At 37.2% G+C, this 13388-nt stretch overlaps 1 protein-coding gene across 4 annotated transcripts in view; it reads right to left on the bottom strand.

The window, feature by feature from the left end:
• Nucleotides 1-230: 230 nt before the first annotated feature.
• Nucleotides 231-13388, bottom strand: part of ORC5 (origin recognition complex subunit 5) — a 62453-nt gene continuing 49295 nt past the window's right edge. For all 4 annotated transcript variants that reach the window (XM_056482027.1, XM_056482026.1, XM_056482028.1 and 1 more), the window contains 2 exons: nucleotides 4523-4635; nucleotides 231-1013 (listed from right to left, as the gene is read on the bottom strand). In XM_056482027.1, coding sequence (XP_056338002.1) covers nucleotides 968-1013; nucleotides 4523-4635 — 159 coding nt within the window. In that variant the 3' untranslated portion in view covers nucleotides 231-967. The remainder of the gene's footprint in view (nucleotides 1014-4522; nucleotides 4636-13388) is intronic.

Raw genomic sequence — 13388 nt, 5'->3', positions numbered from 1 at the left:
GGTTATTCACTGTTCCACCACTTTTGGGGAATTGCTGCAGAAAGACTGTGTCACCTGTTGAATTTCTCCCTTTCTGACAGAAAGGCAGTTGTGCCATCCTACTCTACAGGACAGAAGCTGTTACAAAAGCCATCACATGGTGTGTATGTTAAAAGTACATTCATTCCACACAGCACTATAATTAGCACTTCATGTAACTGGATGAGCACAGAAGAACTATAGAATGTTGAAGCAAAAATAAAACATTTCAAGTTTGACACAGGGATAGAACTTTAATAATCAATTACTTTTTTAAAACAGAGCTTTGTAAAAATACATTCATAGTCGACATTTATGAATGGTCTGGAAAAGACAGTATGGTGACTAACTGGGAATTTCCTATCATCGTGATCTCCATGTAACAGGGTAACAATCTGCCTACATACTACTGAAGAGAAAGAAGAATTTGTACCAGCTTGGTTTTTAAATATGTTCTTATGTTTATTATACTTTGCTACTCTGCTCTCCTAAAATGGTGGCCTCAGGAAAAGCTGCTTTGGCAGGCAATTGCAAAGATTCCTGTGGAGAGGAAGTGAAAAGACTGGGCATACAAACAACGGCTGCTGCCATGTTCAAAGCACTGGGGAGAGTTCATAGAGCAAAATGCAGTCCTAAGTAAATGGGTTTCAGGCAATTTCAGTGTTAAGATAACATCATTAAGAGTAGAACAGATTGTGCTCAAACCCTGCTGTTTATAATTAACACATTGCTTCCAAATACTCCAGGGTCCCTGGTAAATAGTCCTCTGCTCAGATCCACCCAGACCAATCAGAGTATTTTCATCAGGTTCCATGCTGGGCCAGCACCTGTTTGGACAAATCCAAAAGAGCCAAAATACTCTTCTTTCTGGCCAGCTAAGTAGAGAGATGAACACAGCTTGCCTTCCTTAGTCATTGTCACAGTGTCCATATGGCTGTGAAGCTTGTTTTCACAAGAAATCGTACAAGTACTTTATTATGTCGAAGTTCACGGTCCTATAAACAAAAACACAGTATATTAGAGCAATCATCTTAACAGCGCTAAGACTTTAAACTGTTTGGAGACAGCACATGCAGGACATTCTGCACAATCAAAATCAAGCAATTCCCCAAAAGAAACACAAGTAAGGATTAATGAATTTTTCATTTCTCTCATTATTTACAATACCTCTCTTCTGATTATTTAAACTTTGTAAAATTCTAGAAAAGAAATCTAACAACTCCCTAGTAAAGAAAGGAAGACTATTATTTCAATAACACAGTAAAAATATAACAATATTAATAAGATTATATTTTTATATGGCAATCTTGATGTTCTAGTTGGTGATGCAAAGCAACAACCTTTTATGCTATTGAATGTTTTGTTCATCTCCCAAACCACCTGTTTTAGCATGTACTACATAACTCCTTCATCTGTACTCATTTGGAGCCTGCGTTCTTTCAGTCTTGACAGTAGTTGACCCATGTTCATTGCTAAATTTGAAAAATCCAAGAATGCCAATCAATGGGATAGAAGATTTTAATGTACACTTTTGTACTTTAATGGCAGGCAAAATGAAACAGCAGTAGAATGAAACATATAATTATTTTTTTTTCTCTAAACTCATTCTTCTATACAATCTAGCACTCAGACTTCAAGGTTTACTGTTTGAATAAATAATGCAAATTACTGCATATAATGACAAGTATAAAATTAAAAAGTTTTTTTTAAGTATTCAATGATGCAAAAATAACTGCTAACAATACTAAGTGAGATTAGCTAGCTGAATTCTTATTTGTTAGACTACCATCATTTAATATTCTCTGTTCATACATCAGCCTGTAACCCACTTTTCAAAAAGTTTTTATAAAACATCTTTTTGGACAGAGAAAAAGTTTAGAAATCCCCAAGATACATAACAGGAAATACTCTGTTGGAGTCTATTTATTAATCCAGTGACAAATTTAAAGACATTAACTGCCACTGTTAGACTTGCACGACATGGTGTCACTCAGAAAAAGTGCTTTAATTACGAGGCTTTCTACAGAAACAAAATCATACACACTTACAAATGCTGACCTTATCAACTACATGAAACAGAATTGTCCTGTCAAAACAACTGGGTTTATTACAGACTCTCTGAAAAGACCCATTATATTCAATAAACACTAAGAGAGCCCTACTTCAGCTAGAGAAAATTTATGAACTTAGGTTTGAAATTCTTAAAACAGAAATTATTTCTAACAAAGAAACATTTAACTTTACCTTCATCTAAATGTTTAACTACTGTGCAGTAAAAACCAGAGATGTTTCCACAAAGACTGAGTATATGCCACAGAATAGAGCCAGACATGAGGTTTCATGGTAATAAAGAGACACTGTGCACTTCAGCAGTTACCACGTTAAAAGCCACCAGGAAGAGACACAAGTTTTTCACTCTTTTCCAAAAACAGGTGGCGTTTTTTTAGTGCAAACTTCACTTTTGCTTAAAAAACACAGAAAATGAAATGACAATCTGAACAGCTTGAATGGGGGTGGGGAGGGAGCATCCTTTTCTGTCCCATTCTTTGCACTCCTCAGCCTTCCGTCAGGAAATATGCTGGAGGAACAAGGCTGAGATGGTAACAAGGCTGAGGTATCTGAAGATTTTAGTGACTAACAAACTCGTTTTAGTACTGTTGCAGCAACAGAGAAAGAAGAATCCAAAGATGGGCTGCTTACTTGATATGTATTTTGGCTGAAATTGCAAAGTAGTTCCTTCTCTGTGACAAAGACAACCAAAACTATTGCACAGATAGAAAATGGAATTTCTTAAAAGCACAGAAGATCAGGCCTTGATCCTATAGCTAGTAGCCCCACCCAGAGAAGAGAGAAGGTAATTTATAATGAATTCATGAAACCTTGTCTTTTCACGGATGATCCTCCTTTAAGATTTAATAAATACTGTGGGCTGAAAAGTGTATTTTAATAAAAATTGTAACAAAGGAACAAAGCAAGATCTAAAAAGAGGGAGAAACAGGAGTAAAGCAGAACAGGCCAACTTTCAAATCTATCTACCTACCTACCTACCTACCTATCTATCTATCTATTTTAAATAACCCTATCTAGGCAGCAAATAAAGACCTGCAAACTACTTAGAAGGGGAGCAAAAAGAACTGCCCTCTTCCTCCTAAGATGCAGGAAAAGTCAGTTTGGATACATATACATGTACATACCTACATACATATACACATATACACCCATAAGACCTAAAGGAAAGCAAGCTAAAACACTGTACCATGCACTGAGGTTTGAAGTGACAGTGTCTCTGACAACTACTTTCTTCAGTAAGCATGAGCTGCATGGCACAAGTTCTGGTCCTGTTTTCTGGCCGTCTATACCTTCCAGCAACCTTAATGCAGTCATTGATACTTCTAAGGATGTCAAAGTTGCAAGGAAAGGGCTGTCAAAGTATCCCAATTCAAGGATACATGTATAACTGTATACACAATGATCCATGTTGCTGAGCAGATGGTCTGCTGTGCTTGGTTCCAGGGGGAGCTTTCTCAGGGCATCACTCACAAGTGACTTTACTGCCGGGAATAGCAAACTGACATAGCAAAGCTGTGGAGGTCCTGGCAGGGTGGCCTGGCCAGACCTGAGCCAGACAAAGTCTCATTCTATGGCCTGTCCAACTGAAAACTGAAATTAGTGTATCTGTTGCATTTACTGACAAGGCTACTGGACATTTAATAGCTCAGGAGAGCAACATGTGCACTGAGGTTATGGAATACAGCCTACACCTCAAGTTCCTCTGAAGCCCCATGTTACAAAGAAGAGTTGGCCTTGAGAACATTTCTCCCTTTCTGGGCTCTGCTCTGGTTATAGACTGTTTACCCAAGAATAGCTAATAGGGTGGCAGCAACAGATAAAATACAAGACACAGGCCTGATTGTTACCTTTGTATTGCATGTATTTCTGTCTGCAAATTATTGTCATCTCTCTTGATGGATCTCAAACTGTTCTCAGACTTCACGACTGAAGGCTCTGGATAAACAAAGATGCTGATGTACCTACACCCACTTACTGAATTAGCTTGTATCAATAACATCACACGAGATAGTCCATGTGCAAGAATTCTTATAACCTACGTAGATTTAATAGCACACACACAACACTGTTAGGAACCAAATATAATTTCAGATTCAAATACCATAATGTGCTTTTCAGTAACAAAATGGACTGACATTTTAGAGCAGTATTTTCACATGAAGTCCCTGACCTTTATTAAGCACAAAGACAGTATATTACTGTAACACATACTGCCACTGTAACACAAATCTTTTCCAAAACAGGAATGGACTATACTTACCTTGGGAACAACACTTGTCATAAACAACATGACTTACTCAGTCATTCTCAGAAAACATCCACAGCTTTTCTATTCATCCACAGCCTGCAAAGAGCTATAGACTGAGCAAGTACCTGGTCTGAAGTCTCTCTCAAGTCAGCACATGCAACAGTAAATGAACTCTAAGAGGCTCACCGGGCAATAGCTCTGATGAAGTCCAGAGACACAGTACATTTGTATCGAGGTCCATCAAGCTGGTCATTCTGGCCAACCAAGGACAACAGCTGCAGTGTCACGAGAGAGGTGATCTATGGACAAGAGACACTAGCAATGTTAGTCATTTTTGTTAACATGAACAGCAGTCGCCAATTTATTGTTTTGGGGTTCCTCTGTTTGGTTTTTTTTCACATTTGTCATAATTCCCATTTTTCTCTGGAAAGTCACTCCTACTTGCTCATTGTTCTCTTCCACATAGCTCTGCAGCTAGAAAACCCAGGAATGTACATACATCTTGCCACTACATCAGCACTAGGAGTGTTAGACACAGGATAAACGCTTCATCCTTCATATCAAAAGTTATCCTGGAGTTTTGATCAGAGGAACAGGAATAATAGGCAGGAGCTGAGCATTTTTCAAATCTCTCCCCGACAATCAAGAAGGACTAGGATTTTTTCCTTTATCCCTGAAGATCGCCTATTGAACTTTACCATTCAAAGTTGGATATTCCTGTGCCAGATCATATCACATTTTGAACAGATGGATGTATCACTCTACTCCAGATAAAAAGGAATTTGAAGGTTGAAAAGAAAAGGCTGGAAGACTGTATGCTTAAAAAGAGCAGGGCCTGAGTTGAGAGAAATTTGCCTACAAACACACATGCAGTGTCTTGACAGAGCCATTGATTATTTTACCAAAATAGCAATGTACCAGCATACTTTTTCACTTCATTCCTCCAATGATGGCTGTGGTACCACTGAAGTGCAGTCACAGGGTGTCACCACTGAAAACAGCCAGCCCATTCTGACTCAGATAAAAAGAGACACAGTAGTGATTCCATTGTCTCCCTATCTCCTCCCACATACCAAGGAAAGAAAGAGGTAAAAGTGGAAAGGAAAATTTTTACCCAGCCTTTGCAATAGACACCACTGACAATTCAGGACAATGAGGTTACATTCTGTGACAAACTGGTATCTGGCCACAGGTTTCGTTTTCAAAAAACCAGCCAACTATGACCTATTTCTGAGTAATGATAATAGGACAGTAAGGAATTTCTCAAGAATAAATGTATCAGGAAAGAAAGTGTCGGTTCAAATGTTCAAGGAAGCATACTGCTATAAAAAGCATCAGCAAGTTCTTACCAGTATCAATAAAAAATTATTCTTTTGCTGAAAGTATACCTGGTTTTCAAATTTGTGACAGTGCTTGTAGGAGTTATGAATAATATAATAGAAAAAAATGACACCTACCTGTGGAGAATAGAAAAAAATATGGTACCCAAGAATGAGGCAATTTTTTTAACAGCCTGCACTTAACTTTCTTTCATATGGCATGAGACAATAGCTTGGATGCCAAAATTCTGCAGCCTTTGGAGTTTAAGGAATGCTGGTCTACACACAGCCACAAAGAAAAATTCCATTTACTTAATTCAGATCTATAAATTACATGATTTATCAAATTTTAGCATTGACAAAATTTAAGAAAATTTAACTCAGTGTATGGTAAATGGCTCAAATTCCAGTTCAATAATCACTTTGCATGTTATCACAGAATTGGGGTAAACCTCAAACTTGTTAGATTTTATATTTTTAAAATACTCAGAGTACATTTTTCTCCATTCTTCATTCAACAGAGTCCATATTCATTATGGAGGAACCTGCTGTAACAATTGCACCCAGGTGCATCAATACTGGCAAATCACTTCTGCACTACACACTTGCAGCTGGTCTCACGTTCAGAAATCACCAGTGAAGGAATAACAGGAGGGCTCCTTAAAGTTCCTTATGACCACAGAAAAAGCCAAAAGTCTGGAGTCAGACCCATTTCAGTTTTATGTGGGATGTAAAAGTGACCTTGCTGCTGCTGCATTACAAATGCTACAGCAATACTTCAACAAATCGTACATTTTCTTTTCCAGCTAGCACTAAATGCTCTGTGAGTAACATGAGGTCAGCAATGTAAAACTCTTCACTAAAGGCTGACTCAAGAAATCTGAACTAGCTAAGTTCAGACAGTATCTGAACTGGACACTAAGTTCCATTAATGTTCTTGACTAAAGAAATTAACTCAAAGATTCAATACACAATACTACAAGATAAATGAATCATCAGAGTAATGAACTTATTTAGGAACAGTAACCTTTTACTTATTTCTTTCACAACACTTAATAAATGTCATCACAGGAGAGCAAGTGCAGAAACAGCAAGTCCTGATCCTGAGACCACTTAAAAAGACAGCTGTAGAGAGAACTGCCATTTTCAATTCATGCAGGCAAGAAACAGTGTTATCTCCAAAGAGGCTCAGTAGAGACAAAGAGAAAGAACATATATCTAAGGGGAATAAGTAAGGATCAGCTTTCCTACAGACAGACAAATGTTTGTTAGAAGCTAAAATATCAAACTTGCTGGTCTTTGGAGTAGAATGCAACGTGTAGCAGTTACAGCTGCCTGGCCTGTACCTGGAGAAAGGCTGAGATCTCCTAAGGACAAGTCCAAAAGCCTGCCTGCTGAGGGGGCAGCAGCCTGGAGCTTTGTTTGCACAGCTTTTCCAGTGGATTCAGCAAGAATCAAAACCAGCAAGGGAGCTCAAAAAGCAATAGCTTAATTTTTTTGCTTTATACAATATAGCAGGAGAAATCTGCTGCTGTGAGCCACAGAAACGGACAAGACACCTATTTTGTGAAAAAAATTGATAGAAAAAACTGAATTGTGGCAGATGTGGAATTATTAAGTTTCTCTAATATTCTGTGCTGAACCTAGACCAAATAAATAAAAGATGACTGTCTTCACCAAGTGGTTCAGAAGTCTTCTGGGACACAGAAGGTTCAAATCCCTTCTGACACAAGGTTGAGCACCTCTGCTGAATGATAGACAACTGGGGTGGGAGCAAAGGAAGGAGGAAGAAAAAGCCATGTACGGTATTAAATCATCACCAGACCTCACATGCACTCTACCTGCTTCTGAAGTTGAGCTGTTTTGGATAAAATTGCAAATTTCTCTGGGCCTACCTAGGGCATTCACCTGGTAAAGCAGGATACAGTAGAATGAACTGGGTTTAGGACAGTGTATTTGTAGCATAATTTTAAAATTCACCAATATTCATGTCCTGTTACCTCTTAAGTTCCAGGTGTCACCTATAACTTAAGCACTGAAAAACAAGTACTACTTCAAAAGTTCATGTACTGTAAAACCTCGGAGACAATATGTTTTTAAATTAAGACACATCAAAAGTTTGAAACACAGATAGGAAAAATATGAATGCAATGCCAAACTAATTGCACTTCTTAGCCAAAAATACACCACTGCTCTTAAAATATTTTGTAACTTTTTTTTTTTTTTTTTTTTTTTTAATATCGTGGGTACAGTGGCTCTATTTTATTATCACAAAAGCTTGAGAAGAAACATCTGGCAAGAACAGCCTAGAAACAAGCCAGAAAAATTGTGTGGGTGATATAAGAAAGAGTATCTATTGACAACCTTTTGAACAAAAGAAATTACAGCTGGAAGAAATTTTCTAGAGTTATTTGCAAAATTACTTAAATTGGTGATTATTTAATACTGGCAAAAGTTAATAATAAAATGAAATCTTCTACAGGAATAACAAGAAAATCTGAACAAAAAACAACTTACTGGTCTGAAAGATGTAGAGAAATGGGTTTTACCAGTATGTTTAAAAATAAGTGATGATGGAACTTGCTTTGAAATGTATTTGTGTGAGAAACCTGCTGCTGAAATCCTGGATTCAATGTGAAAATAATCATAAAAGCACAGCAGACAATTGTTCCTAGGAGGAAACAACGGCTCAGATTGCTTCTGGAGATTCATTGGTCAAACATGGACATGGAAACCTCTGGAAAAAACAAGCAACCCACAAGCTATCCTTCAAGGCAGCTTTTTTCCTATCAGCCTAGACTAACAGATGGGCCTTGCATCATTCCCCAAGCAGACACAAAGACTGGCTTTGTGAGCACATGGCCGTGTGGAAGTGAGAAGGATTCCAGAAGCAAGGGCTGTCTGCTTCTGCTGAGAAAGGCCGGGCTCTTCCCAAGGACACCACAAGAAGCCAGAAAATATTCACTGAGGTGAAAAATGTGAGCAGGGAAATGCATGGTTAGTTTGGGTAAGCAATGACAGACTGTCTAGGAAAGAGTCTGGACAAAGTGTGGGACATATCTCAAATCCATAGGATAAAACTAAACAGAAAGTAATGCTGACTATTTAGGGTGGAGGGGAAGCTGTTTCCCTCAGGGATGTGACTGAAATCTCACCAAGGGTACATTTTCAACTGGACTGGAAAAATGTTAATGAAAGGAGGAACCATTTCAAACTGGCAGAAATATACTAGATGATCTCCGTGGCTTTTTTCATCTCCACAGTTTATAATATTCAATTATCTTGCCCAAGATGTAAAATTAATTCTAACTCTTCAGTCTGGCTTACTGTCACACACAGATTCTGAATGTCAAACACATCAAGAAACTAGGAACTTTCCATATTCAGCAGCATCAGACAAGGGTACTACATTCTTTCACAGTTAAATGAATGGTGCTTTTGCAGCACCATCATCCCATGGCTCTCAAAGCCTGTGCACTTGATCAAAACCTTCCACTGCAAGCAGCCACACTTGGGCACACGGCAAAACCTCTCCTATGCAACAAGGCACTTGGAACACCCAATATCATTTACAAAATACATTTCAGTCAAAATGACTGTGCAATAGTCTCCTGGAGTTAAATTCAATGACCCTAGTAAAAATTACGTGAGAAAAAAAAAAACACCTGCTCAAAATTATTTCAATGAAAATTATAAGCAGAGTATGCTCATATGTCAGCCTTGCTTGAAAAGCTCGCACACAAGGATAACCATAGAACATTACAACTAGATGTATTTAAGACAGCAATTGATCAAAATTGTTTTTATAAAAATTATTTTTTAAAAAATCAACATTTTTCTGAATGCTTATACAAAACAATCAGGTTTTGATACTGAATTACATTTTGTACAAGGCTTTTAATGCGTGGAAAAAATACAACAGCAGCTGCAGTTAAACATTCATTATGACAGGCTTCAGCTAGGTGCTTTACCTTTATCTCAGCTTAAAGCAATCCAACTCTATTTTTATAAAGCTGTATTATTTTATGAACACAGTCAAAATGTTTCTGACATTAACAGAGGCACCAACAGATGCAGCCACAGCCTCAGTGCTGCTCCACAGCAGAGTGTCCTGTGCCACTCCCCTTGGTGACACACGTAGGTGGCTGTGCAGGATGCAATGGGGCAAGCACAGTGCTCCAGCCTGCTCTGCAGTTTCTTTTATGTATATTTGCATTCAATGCCTTTCTTTGTCCCAGATTAGACTGGGGGTTTTATGTTTCTGTCATGTAAGTATAATTCCATTATTTTGTGTTGTCTCTCCAGGACCTTGATTTCATTTCACTCAAGGCAAATCTATGTAATTTACAGATTTTAAAAAGTGACTCCATTTGCTTTTTCAAAGCTTCATCATATCAGTGATTCAGTCATTTATTAAGACAGCCAAAACTTCCTTTCATCTCTAAAAGACAATCCAGAAGAAATGTTTATTTACCCTCAAGTACATGACCTTGAATTTCTTGCTGTTAAGCCAATTCAGATTGTATCATACTCACCACCTGAAAGAGTTTTCTTGGGTCTCTTCAGAACTGAAAAGTTTACTAAGACCAAGGCACACAACACTGAATTTTACTAGAAAATGATTCCAGTTTTTATTCTACAGGTCATTAGAACCATTCTCACATGATATTTTCTCCATTGTATAATCACTGTTCACCATCTCTGCCTTATTCTACTTGGTCTTACTTTTTGTGTCCCATTTATACAAAATGACGCTTGACAAGAAACAGTGCCAATTTCATACACTTAATCAAAGGACAAATGTGCATATTTTAGCCTTTTTCCTTTCCTCCTCCTCTTTCTGCACCACTCTACCCTCTCTCCTGTTTTTCAGATCACAGAACACCTTTCTGCATACTAGAAGCTGCCTTATCATTAAACCATTCTTCTGCAACTGGTCTCTCCTGTGGCTTTTCTCTTCAATCTCAAGAGAAGCAAACGTTATTTTTCTATTTTGAGAAGAAACTTCCTAACCTTGCTCTACTCATATTTCAGAATACCTTCTCTTCAATTAGCAGTCTGTCTTCTAGGGTTTGTTTAGTGACTCTGACTAGCTACAAAACTTGACTCATCACTGCAGCTTCTTTTTTTCTTTTTCTTTTTCTTCTCTGTACTTTCTCATTATAGCTACTCCTCACATATTCTCTTCCCAAAACTGCTTTTTAAAAAAAACAAAAACAACACATACCATATTTTTTCTACAATGGGGGCAATGAATCAAGATCCAGGAGTCATCCCAGGAAACCAAAAAGGCAACTTTTAAAAAGCAAACAAGAAATCCACAAGGAAGTATTCTTCATCCAAAGCTGCAGTTAATCTGTAACACACTCTGCCTCTGAAAAGTCAGTGCAGTGGTAGAGTTTTGAGGAATTCGAAAACCACTGTGCCACATTCATGTAAGCAAATAAAACCATGGACTGCTGTAAGCAAAGAACATCACCTCTGTGGCAAGCATTTAAGTCACAGGTAATAAAAAGTTGTAACATGCACAGACTATATGCATCCTCTGCTTTCTGGTCTTAAATTTTTCCTGCTCATTTGGTATTACTTAGAAGCAGTCAGAGAGTTTTACTGTCTAAAAAGTAAAACAGTGGGTAAGCCCACTTTTGGTCTGACTTAATGCATTCATCAAAGATAAAGTGTATCATCTGCATCTTCTACATCCTGGAACTCTGTTTCCCCTTTTAACCTTCTCTTGGGCCTCTGCAAGGACTATCTCACTATTAATTACTGTATTCTCCCCATACTTTGCAGTCTTTGTAAAAACAAAAAAACCACTTGATGAAAATCTTGCTTCCCCCACCACCTCTAGAAAGTGTTCCTAATATCTCAAAAGCATTTGCTCAGATTAGCCTTGCCCACTCATTGTTACAGTAACATCACTTTTTAAAAGCAGTTCAATAATTTATTCATTTGGGAACTATTATTAAAAGAATCTTTCAAAGTGTTAATGAATTTGCTTTCTCTTCATTATTTTTATTCAATATAGAAATTAAGAAAAAGCTCATTTTTTTTCTCTCTCAGCACATTTACTTTAGCATTTATCAATTTGCCTAATAAGAAGGAAAATAAAAGGCAGTTCACAACACTCTTTGCCTCGCTCTGCTCATCAACTTTAAAAAGAAGTATAAAAACTCTACAGAGTGCTGCATGGATAAATCAGTATTTCTGAGTCAGTTCCCTCACTTTGAGGATCAATTAATGTACTTCATAAAGGCATGAAAGGCATCCTAGAAATTTGCTTAATGGGGTATTTTCTGAAAGTATCAAATTATTTTCTGTACCTGAGGATTATTTGGAAATATTTCAGAATTTTGTGATGACAAGAGTTAATTTTCATATTCAAACCCAAGATCTGAATGCATCTGCAATCTGTTGAAGATGTGTACATCTAATTTACTCCAAACAACCAGGAAACACGTAACTCCTAAGAAGAAGAACTACAGATACAAGTTACAGACAGCTAATTCAAAAGTACTCCCCTTTCTAGTTCATACTTCCAAAATCTGAGAAACTGAAGATGGTAACAGATGGTCAAAGGAACACTTGGGGAATGATGTTTACAGTAAATTTGATTACTTAAGTCAGGTAGCTTCACAAAGTGGACACCAGACAAAGGCTGGCTATTTTTCAAGGCACAGGCAATAGCCAACAGAAGTATCCTTCTACCATTCCTTCATTCATTTTTACATCATAGGTCTCAGGTTCCAGGCAGGCTTTTCTAAGGAAGATAAGGAAAACAACACAAAGCCTGTTTTCCAGAAGCAAACCTTTGTGCAACTGACTAAGTATAAAACTTCAATTCCCCAAATCTAGAAGATTTTGCCTTTCCCCCCAACCCTGCTTCATTTATTACATCTCTCCCACAATGGCAACATTTCAAGATATTGCAAGTCAAGTTCAGTTAAGAACAGGAAAATAGTATTGTTAGAAATACTACCCAGTACCTGTGATACTGATAAGACTTGATATATTTACAGAAGGCCCCTAAATTTTTAATGCTATTTCAGTAAATTATAGAACTGTGTACACAGAGTTACCAGCCTTTTACTGCTATATGAAGAAGTTCTGTTTGTAAATACAGTTTTGCATTAAAAATTAATTCAAGCAATTAGGATTTCAAACCTGTCCTAAGGATAAAAATCAGCCTTTTGTACTTGGCAAGAGTAGAAATAACGAAATTAAAAGAGATTGCTCAGAATCAGATGTTTGGGAGTATTTCCTAAGTCTAAACTATCTTGCTTTCTTCAAGGAAAAAAACGATATTCAATGTGTCTTAAGTATAGTATAGTTTTGGATGATGATAATTGTTTAATATTATTTAAAGAAACAAGATATTAAGAATTCTTTAATTAAAATAACCACTCCAGGAATATTTGACACAAATACTTCTGAAATACGGATCTCAGGCATTTCACCCACAAGACTAGAAAAATGGTAAAATACACTGCAGTCCCAAATGGGAGTCTGCTATGAAAAATAACAATTTAAAAATACATTGATTTTAAATCTTGAGATTGTTAAAACATATCTTTAGAGACATTCCACAGTGTCTCAACTACTTCTCAACTACTCACAAGACGTATTGCAGAAGACTGCAATCAACTCCACATTCACTGTGACTAGGTAAACTCTGCAAATTTTAGTGGTTCTATAATAGGAATAAATAGTAGCAAAAAAAAAATAGAAACAAC

Source organism: Oenanthe melanoleuca, chromosome 1A (genome assembly GCF_029582105.1).
Source record: "Oenanthe melanoleuca isolate GR-GAL-2019-014 chromosome 1A, OMel1.0, whole genome shotgun sequence".
Taxonomy (NCBI): domain Eukaryota; kingdom Metazoa; phylum Chordata; class Aves; order Passeriformes; family Muscicapidae; genus Oenanthe; species Oenanthe melanoleuca.
Note: the sequence above shows the minus strand (reverse complement) of the source record. Positions and strands in the feature narration are given on the sequence as shown.